General features: G+C 39.1%; 1 protein-coding gene across 1 annotated transcript; it reads left to right on the plus strand.

The window, feature by feature from the left end:
* The first annotated feature begins 106 nt into the window (after positions 1 to 106).
* On the plus strand, positions 107 to 10148 carry LOC133165575 (polyamine-transporting ATPase 13A3-like). The gene is made up of 31 exons (XM_061295359.1): positions 107 to 678; positions 965 to 1034; positions 1097 to 1270; positions 1528 to 1707; positions 2427 to 2497; positions 2669 to 2752; positions 2831 to 2900; positions 2980 to 3114; positions 3362 to 3432; positions 3537 to 3670; positions 3884 to 4051; positions 4113 to 4270; positions 4346 to 4534; positions 4835 to 4896; positions 5340 to 5490; positions 5955 to 6032; positions 6109 to 6259; positions 6785 to 6905; positions 7130 to 7254; positions 7330 to 7487; positions 7574 to 7693; positions 7773 to 7852; positions 7934 to 7976; positions 8138 to 8247; positions 8314 to 8410; positions 8527 to 8599; positions 8694 to 8865; positions 8944 to 9113; positions 9312 to 9400; positions 9537 to 9617; positions 9817 to 10148. The coding sequence occupies exons 2-31, from the start codon at positions 984 to 986 to the stop codon at positions 9991 to 9993; spliced, it is 3543 nt and encodes a 1180-aa protein (XP_061151343.1). The 5' UTR covers positions 107 to 678; positions 965 to 983; the 3' UTR covers positions 9994 to 10148.

The following is a 10148-nucleotide window of genomic DNA, read 5'->3' on the forward strand; positions in this document are numbered from 1 at the left end:
TGTCAGACAGTTGTAGAAGTCAACAACTGGATGGACAGAAACTTTTATCTCCACAGGCAAATTCACACCTTCTCCCCCAATGAAGCAAATAACCGATGGTTGCCACCAGGTTGCAATAGAGAGTGATAAGTGAATTTGAGGCAAAAAAATAATAATCTTTGCGATAAGTGTACAATACCGCACCTCCATAACAGATGGTGTGACATTTGTAATACGGCATATTGTACTGTTTGCACTTAAGCCTGTTTGTGTAACTCAGACATATGTGTGCAACTATTCGAGGCGTGATTAGATGAGGTCTGAGATTGACCCCGATTATTAGGATTGTGGAGTTTTCATGAGACACAATTCCATCATCATTCATTTTAAAAAATCGGATCTTTTGATTGTCTTTTTTTGAGCCAGCATGTGTTTTTGCTTTCCACTCAAATAATAGTTTCTCGTGTGCTTTTCTATGTAAAACACACTGTTATGCTAACCGATTTTTTTCATTCGAGCTTGCTGTATGCTTTTGCCTCCAGCTAAGCCGCCCATTGTTGACCTCTTTAGTATTCATTTATTTTGTTTAAAAATGGTCTCTTACTGCTGTCATGTGCAAACAAAGTGAGTTGAGTTGACAAAGTGAAGTCATACATTATTATAGCTGCACAACGCAGAGGAAAGAGGGACGATAACACGGTGAGTTATCTACGGCTTCCATCCTTCCAGTTTAAAACTGCCACAATTACAGCATATTTATCTAAAATGTGCAATATTAAAAACTTGAAGAATATGACATGACAACAAATGGTAGGAAAAAACAAAGTGCAAAATATTACAGAAGATAAACTATTATAAATATTGTAATATCAAATTATAAAAATTAAATAGTCACCATTCTTAGACTTTGTACTTCGAATTGACTCATAGTCAGACCTGAAACTTGACGAGGCCCTCGACCATGTAACTGTTGCTTTCCTTGTAGTGGTTCTTCTTTTGTCAGTATGAAGAGCCAAGAAGTGAAGCTCGTCAATAAAAGCCTGGAGGATGAAATGGTAATCAGCCCTTCATATTTATCATGAATCATTATTTTTTCTAATCGATATTGATCGTGCAGGAAGTATGGGGATACCGACTTTGCCATTGGAAAATTATCGTGGTAGGCATAGGTACCCTTCTCTCCGGTGGTCTCTTGCTCCTGCTCCTCTACTCTTTGCCGGAGTGGGGCGTCAAAGCCACCTGCACGCTTACCTCACTGAGGGAAGCACAAACACTGCTACTCAGGACCACGGTATTTATGTTTGTGTGTTTGCAACTGTAGCCTGATCTTCTCCAAATTAAAACTGTTGCAGGAGACCTTTCCATCCACCACTGCTCAGTTTAAAATGTTCATGTCATCCTAGCAGTCCGATGATAGGTTCACTGTCAAAATGACTGCTGTGAAAAAGATGAATGAAACTTTTGCACAGTGCTATAATTTAAATATTCAAATGTATGTTTTTAACATGAAAATAATTTCTGTTAAGTCTGTTATTGTTGCTTTCACAGGATGATTTCAAGCAATGGTTTCGCGCCGAAGTAAAAGTGATGGCGGCTCCTGGGAAGACCCCCTTTGATAATGTGGATCATCAATCCAAAGCTCAGATGGATGGCGAGGACCCCAAAATCTCCCAAAGTCTTCTACATAAGGAGCGGATCAGGAAATCCTCAAATACAAAGTTTGCAAAGGTACTTCAGTGTGACAAGGATGCCATTATTTTTTTTAAGGATCATAAAAAGATGATCTTATTTCATTTTCTTTAACAACAAGGAGATTATACTTTAAGTACTGGCTATAAAAATATATTGTGATTCAAAAGTACCGTATTTTCCGCCCTATAAGGCGCACCTAAAAACCTAAAATTTTCTCAAAAACCAACAGTCCGCCTTATAGCCCGGTGCGCCTTATATATGGACCAAATTCCTAAATTTAAACTGGCCCAAAGCATTGTGTCATGAAATCAATCACAAGTGGCCCGCTGAAGACTATGAATCATGACTCAAAAAGACTATGGATCATTATTTTATGATTATAAAGTAATTTGTTTCCGTCTGAAGTTGAAATAAAAAAGATAAAATGGAGAATGACTTGATTTGGATTAAAAATCTGACATGATGCATTAATGGTGCGCCTTATAGTCCGGTGCGCCTTATATAAGGATAAAGTTTTAAAATGGGCCATTCATTGAAGGTGCGCCTTATAGTCCGGTGCGCCTTATAGGCCGGAAAATACGGTATATTGTTATTCGAACTACATCTTTTGTTGGATGCTTCCTGTTCATCAGGGCGTGATTCATTGCCCCAGATCATATATTGCAGTTTGTTTGAGGATTGTGCCAGTTTGTTATTTTTTGTTCAGTATTTGAGTAAACGTATTTACAGTAAAATTCTGTTTCCTCCCTTCGTAGGTCCGTTATTTTATCCACCACAGCATTAAGTATTACTGGAATGAAGGGAGCCAGACCTATGAATCATTTCAGTAAGTTGCTATTACCAATCTGAATAATATGGGCCATAATATTTCATTTGTGGATGAGTACTTGGACCTGTGCACGATGTCTGATAAAATCACCTTGCTGTGAACAAATGCAGACGTACTGAATATGTGTAATATGGAGAATGTTTTTTTTTTTTCCTCATGTTTTTTTAGGGGTTTGGAAGACGCCAAGGTGAAGTGTGCAGCAATCCACACTGACCACAGCTCTGGACTCACAAAATCACTCCAAAAGTACAGGTAGGAGCATTTTTCTTATATTTTTTCTTTACACGCACAATGAAAACAACATTCACTGAAAATGTTTTTTGCCAACAGAGCTTTTTTTTTTGGTGAGAATGTGATCGATGTAAAAAATCCATTTTCACCAAAACACTTCATCAAAGAGGTAAAAATGAAAAATTCTTTTTTTGTCCTCCTTTTGTGGTCCAGATAACGATTTTGTTTTGTTTCCTTTCTCCATCAAGGCCCTGAATCCTTATTACATCCTGCTGTTTGCCGCTTTCATTCTGTGGTTTATTGAGGGCTATTACTACTATTCATTGGCCATCCTTCTAATGGCAGTTATTTTAATAGCCGCTTCTTTTTACAACATTCGAAAGGTGAGTCAATTTTCACATTTGTTTCACTTTTATTGTTGTAAATGGCGCTGCCATCAGCTTTGCTTTATCAGAATGTCCAACTCAAGGCCCCGGGGCTATATTTGGCCCACCGCATCAGACTATGTTTACCACTGAAGCAAATAATTCATCCATCCATTTTTAACACTGCTTATCCTGGTCAGACTTGCAGGGAGCTTCAACTTCAGATTGCCTTTTGTTCCAGTTTGGAAACTGTGTTTCATTGCAGAATCATGTCAAACTCCACAAGATGGTAGAAGGACATTGTATGGTTCGCGTTTCAGTATGCAGAGGGAATGAAGGAAAGTTGAAGTTATGCAATAACAACTTTTAACCACCCTACAATAATTGCTTGCGTTGGTGGTGTGGATGATTGAGCATGTCTTGTTTTCAAACTCCATCACAGGTGTCGAACAGGTCACTTCGACCGAGCTTGTGCCCGGTGATGTCATCACTATTCCGGCCAATGGGATGATCATGCCCTGTGATGCTGTGCTCATCTGTGGCACTTGCACTGTTGACGAGAGCATGTTGACAGGTACAAAGGCACAGGACAGCAGGCTCATAATTTCAAGCCCAACCAAAACTGTCATCTCAGTCAGTCACTCCGTCAGTCAATCAGAAAATGATTAATTCTAGTTTGTCACCACTATTTTATGACCTCCTTGATTTTCCTTCTTCTTCGGCGGTATCGCGTCAGCAACAGCCTTCTTGTTATTTTTTATTACTATATGTCTGTGTGGATTTCCAGGGGAGAGTGTTCCTGTAACAAAGAACAGTGCACCAACTTCAGGCGAGGATGCTGAGAGGATCTACGATACAGAGAAACACAGACACTACACACTCTTCTGTGGCTCACATGTGATTCAAAGTCGTCACTATGGTGCCGAGCTGGTGAAAGTGGTTGTAGTGAAAACAGGTGAGGTTTCTTGCTGAATCTGGTAAAAATAAAGTTACTTTATGCGTCTATCATCCAACAGGCTTCAGTACAAAAAAGGGTCAGCTTGTGCATTCCATCCTCTACCCGAAACCCACTATCTTCAAACTGCACCGTGAGGCCACACAGTTCCTGATGTGTATGGGAGTGGTGGGAATGATTGGCTTCGTCTACTCCATCATTAGCAATGTCATAAATGAGGTACCGACTGTTGACAGGCCAATTGGCAATATTTTCAGAAGCATAAGTTAATGATCACTTTCCCATCTCTTCTAGCTTCCTGTTCACACGATCATCTTTCAGGCTTTCAACATCATCTTCATTGCTGTGCCTGTGTTCTTACCTATGACATTGACTGTCGGTCTTGTGCATGCACAGCGGCGCTTGAAGCGAGACGGCATCTCTTGTATCAGTCCGCAAAGAATCAACATCTCTGGTCAGCTGAACCTGGTTTGCTTTGACAAGGTGAGTGAGTGACAATGTGGGTGCAATTCAAACTGTGCAATCAAGAGTTATGCCATGTTTGTGGCAATAATGAAACCGTTTTACTCCAAAATGGTTCATTGTAACATATTTATCCTTTTTATTTATTTTTTTCAAATTGACCCAATTGACCGGTCCAGTTTTTAAGGGTTTATTTATGACCGGTTGCAAAGATACTGAACAGGTAGTAAGTAGCCTGCTTGGTTTCCCCACTAGTCTTTTTTTTTTTTTTTGCTGCCTAATAAACAGGCTAAGTTAACTCTCTTCGTTTTTTCTCTTTAGACTGGCACCCTCACTGAAAACAGTTTGGACCTGTGGGGTATTCAGAGAGCTGAAAACGGCACGTAAGAGTGTGCTTTTTCATTTTGTTACAGGAATAACGAAACAATTAAATGACAAAGTCTAGCAATATGAAGTGGAAAAAAATGATGTTCATATTTTCTATGATCTTGAAGCTTTCATGCTCGCAAACCAAAAACATAGATAATGCAGCCTAACATAACAAAAATGGAGCATTCAAGTCTCATCCCTGATAATAAAATTATAACAACTCAACATAATTGTCAAATGTACTTAATAAATGAACACTGACTTTTAAATTTATTTAATAAAGTTCTCACGAATTTAATTTTGTATTCTTATTTGAAAAGAAAATTTTAGGTTTGTTTATTATTTGCTTATCTAATAGCTGACATTTGATTAACTTTGTTTACAGTTTTTTAGCTTATTATATTCTTATTTGCTTATCTAATAGGTTACATATTTGATTTACCGACTTTGCATACAGTTTTTCAGCTCCAAACACTGAGGAGGTAAAAGGGAGTCTGGCGAAGAATTCTTTTGTCACCTGCATGGCTACCTGCCACTCATTGACCAACATAGACGGTAAACTCTGTGGAGACCCTTTGGACGTCAAAGTGTTCAGCGCCACCGGCTCGGTAAAAATACTGATTGTTTAACACACCGTACTTAGGCTAAGGCCGCTTAATAATTTGGGATGTCTCCTTTTTTTTTTTTTAACCTGTCTGTATGTATTGCAATATGGAAACAAATAAGGAAAACTAGCACACATTTCTATTTTCATTTCTAATTTGTCATAACTTCAGTAGCCTACTTTAGTATGAAGCAGGTTAATTGTTCTGCCAGTTTGTATTCTAAAGAATGATACATTAAATTATCGTTTATTCGGTAATAGTTGTACAAGAAGATAAGTAACGAAATTTTCATAGAAAAATTCGCACTAGGGATAATACTTTTTCCTTTGCTTTTTTTTTTTTATCACTATTGTCACTTGAAATCAAAATCACTCGTCTTTAAAGCAAAACTTGAAATGTCTTCTTTGTCACAATTAAGGAAGCCACAAGTGTGGGCTTACTTTTTATTTTTTGCATGTTCTATACAGATCCTTGAGCAGGCAAGCGAAAAACAAACTGGACTTTACAATATCAAAATTTCCACTGTCGTACGATTCCCACAACAGGTAATCCTTCAATGAAGCTGTTTATTTTCACAATTTTTTTGTACAACTGCAAAAATTTTTGACATTCAACTTTCAGTCCGGTGAATTTGCCATTGTGCGCCAATTGCCCTTCTGCTCGGCACTGCAGAGGATGAGTGTGGTTGTCCAGCAGCTGGGACAAAAACACTTGGAGGTTTACCTGAAAGGAGCACCAGAGACTGTGGCTAACCTCTGCAAGCCGCAAACAGGTCAGATGTGTTAGGCGCCGTATTCCCATATCCGTAAAAGGAAACAGGTTTTTCCTAACTGTGCAGATTCTCTTTGTCATTTTCATGCCATATACACACTTTGGGTGGAACAATGAACAGTGTGGGCATTCCCTTTCAAATTTGGTCTCTCGTGCATTCTCCTGTTGACGAGACTCAGTCAAGCGCCAAGGAAAGATTACTAAAGATCATATTTTGGATTCATATTTGTTTGGATGCAATTACGAGATGTCGGATGCATGTCAAGAGACTTACAGGAAGTTATTGAATGCACTTAATTGGTCATTATCAAAAAAGTTATTTTTTAAGTCTTTCTTTTTCTTTTATCTAATCTTTTTTTGCTTAATTTTTATCTTTTTTCCATTCTTTTTATCTTTCTTTTTTCCTTTCTTTTTTTCATAAAAGTGACTTGCATTTGAATGGGAGAATATTGATGGCCGTTTGCCAGCAAAATCATCAACAGGCTGAGCTTATAAATGTCAACCTGACTTCTTTTTGTCTCCACAGTTCCACAAAACTTCATTGAGACCCTGGAAACATACACGCGGCATGGCCTCAGGGTTATCGCTCTGGCTCATCACCAACTTGAGTCGGAACTCTCCTGGTCCAAACTCCAGAGTCTGAGCAGGTGTCCAATAAACGACTACACAATAAAACAATAGAACTGCACAATTTTAATTTGTACAAAACGTTTGATACAATTTGTTCACCATCACAAGGAGAATGCTGTAGTCTGGTTTGATTTAGTGCATCAGTGTATGTGTGTGTGTGTGTGTGTGTGTGTGTGTGTGCGTGTGTGTGTGTGTGTGTGTGTGTGTGTGTGCGTGTGTGTGTGTGTGTGTATTTCAACAGAGAGCAGATAGAAACTGATATGGACTTCCTTGGTTTGATCATCATGCAGAATAAAATCAAAGAACAGACTGCTGTTGCTTTACTTGAGTTAAGACGAGCCAATATTCGAACTTTAATGGTGACAGGTAAACACTGTAAATTTCTTATTGGGTCATCAATATATAAAATTCACACATTTGACTATTTTTGTGTGATGTCAGGTGACAACATGTTGACAGCAATATCAGTGGCTCGAGACTGCGGAATGATTCCAGACCATGAGAAAGTCATTATTGCAGATGCCATGCCTCCTTTTGCTCAAAACCCCGCCAAAATCACATGGCGCTACTTGGAGAACCCTGTTATAAACAGTATTTTGGTAAGACACTGGAAATATATTATATGCAAATTCTTTTGAAATTTTGAAACCCATCATCCTACTCTTCTTTCTTTCCTCGTATTTAGACTTCTGAGATCAGATTTGCTGGCGACGAACTGGGCAGTGAGGAGGCTGGCTATCACTTCGCTGTGAGTGGCCAATCCTTCAATGTCATCACTGAACACTTTCCACAACTCCTTCAAAAGGTATGCCGATAACATTTACCTGAGTGTTGCCATGACAGTAATGTTTGAAACTTTGTCTTTGTTCACGGGGGTACTTTAGCTCCTCCTGAGAGCCACCGTGTTTGCCCGCATGACTCCGGACCAGAAGACTCAGCTGGTGCAAGCCCTACAGAGCATCGAGTCATTTTCTTATTTATTAGTGTATTTTCTTAATTATTTATTTTCTTCATGGCACTAATCTCTCTTTTTTTGTTTTTGCAGTTATTGTGTCGGGATGTGTGGGGATGGTGCTAACGACTGTGGGGTGAGGGTTCTATTTTCTACTGCTTATCTTGGGTTGGGTTGTGGGGGCAGCATCTTTAGCGGGGAAGACTTCCCTCTCTGTTAAATTTTCCGTGGGAAAAACAGCAAGTTTTGCATGTAAGGATTTTCTGGATCAATGAATTCTCCTCCTCTCTCTCTCAGGCCCTTAAAAAAGCTCACAGTGGGATTGCTCTGTCTGAGCTGGAGGCCTCTGTGGCTTCCCCCTTCACCTCAACAATCCCAAACATCTCCTGCATTACCAACCTCATCAGGTAGTACCCACAACACAGTGTGGTACTTGTTATTTTATTTAGGTGTCATTTCCTCATTTTCCCCAGGCAGGGCCGTGCTGCTCTTGTCACGTCTTTCTGTGTGTTTAAGTTAATGGCTGTCTTCAGCCTCAGCTGGTTCTGCAACATGATTATGCTCTTCATGGTAAGTTTTCCGGCTCGTTGTTCATTTCTCGCCATGATATTAGATAATTATATGTTAATGTGTAATTTGACAAATAGTACCTCAACCTTTGGTAAATAAATGTATTATGTTTTAAGGTTGGCGACGGATTTGGGGACTTCCAATACATTTTTATTGACTTTGGCATTAGTATGTTTATCCCCTTTACAAGTGAGTGAAACTGTGAAATATTCATCCAGTTTAAGAGACTTTTTATTCTGTATTTAATCAGACTATTTCTCCCAAATTAATTTTCTTTGTTAAGTGAGCCTGAACCCTGCATGGAACACGCTGGTGCATCGTACGCCTCCATCCTCTCTGCTTTCTGGGCAGATGCTTTCCTCCGTTTTTTCTCAGATCCTCAACAACGTGCTCTTCCAGTGCATGGCGTTCGTCTTAGTACAACAACAGAGTTGGTATCAAACACCTGAGTCAATGTAAGTAACATTTCTTAAATGCTTATTTTACCATAACAAATGTTCTGTTTTGACAAAAGTCTTTCTTCTGTATCACAGTGCGTGCAACGAGACCGGCTTCAGCTTCAATGAAAGTGAAGCTGAAGAAACACAACGCTTTAAGAGCTTTGAAAACACATCCATATTCTATGTCTCCACTTTGCAGTTCTTGATTGTAGCCATTGTCTTCTCCAAAGGAAAACCCTTCAGGAAACCAAGTTATAAAAACTGTAAGATACATCTGATGTTGTGAGCTACATTGGTGCATTGATGTCATAATAGACAGATCAATTATGAAAAATTCCACCGAGTCACCTGAATATTGGTTGGGAAAAAAATTCTATTCTGCGTGTGTGTTATCCATATCTGTCCTACTATCCTTGCATCATTAAGAATCCTCCCTTCTGTGTTTCTGCATTAAATTTCAGGGTCTTTTGTGTTAACCTGCTCAATTCTGTATGCTTTTATCTTGTTCATCATGCTGCATCCAATTTCGGTATTTGAGGACCTAATGGAGGTAAACATATCTTTTTCAAAGATCTTAATGTTTTTCAGGAGAACTAAATTTTAGCAGAAGCTCTAGCGGTTGATAAGTTGCGTGGTTGTGTGCGTGTGTCCGTGCGTGTGTATGTCTGTGTGTGTCATTCTCTTAGATTGGGTGTCTTCCCTACGACTGGCGCATTACACTTCTCATCATTAGTATAGCACATGCTGTTGTGTGTTGCACAGTGGAGGTAGGCTCATACTCTCAAAAATATTCTCTCGATGGCTAATCATGTTTAACATTTTTATTTTGAAATACTGAAGCACATTCTGTCTAAAATTACAGTTCTGCAATTTGTGTTATAATGTTTCCTAGAATTTGATTCATGACAGATTATTGAGGATTCTTTTTTGACTGACACAGTTTGTTATCCGTCATCATGATCTCAGATGGTGAATGACCGTTGGGGCTCAGCCTTCTTCCTCTCGACTTGCTGTCGGCAAAACCGTCCTCCAAAGAAGAAATACAAATGTCTAAAACTCCAGGATGAGGCTGACTGGCCTCCCGCACCGTCAACTATCAGCTTTGCCAACACTGCTCAATACCACAGGTCTGTTACTTTTTGACATCCACCAGCTCTTGCAATTTTTTAATGCACTTCATAATTAACAGAGCACCACCTACTATTAATGTATTCCTCCACAAATAAATGTATTTTCTTATTATTCCAAGCCCAACGCAAATTTTTGTGGTGATTGATTTACTACATCTAAAGCAGAGG

This window comes from Syngnathus typhle, linkage group LG13 (genome assembly GCF_033458585.1).
Source record: "Syngnathus typhle isolate RoL2023-S1 ecotype Sweden linkage group LG13, RoL_Styp_1.0, whole genome shotgun sequence".
In the NCBI taxonomy this organism is placed as follows: Eukaryota; Metazoa; Chordata; class Actinopteri; order Syngnathiformes; family Syngnathidae; genus Syngnathus; species Syngnathus typhle.

Bases quoted from the DNA above. Each gene is read 5' to 3' on its own strand.
- LOC133165575 (XM_061295359.1), top strand. From the start codon at position 984: ATGAAGAGCCAAGAAGTGAAGCTCGTCAATAAAAGCCTGGAGGATGAA. The intron at 3,671-3,883 runs GTACAAAGGCAC...GTGGATTTCCAG, and splicing joins TGACGAGAGCATGTTGACAG to GGGAGAGTGTTCCTGTAACA. The intron at 6,260-6,784 runs GTCAGATGTGTT...TTGTCTCCACAG, and splicing joins CCTCTGCAAGCCGCAAACAG to TTCCACAAAACTTCATTGAG.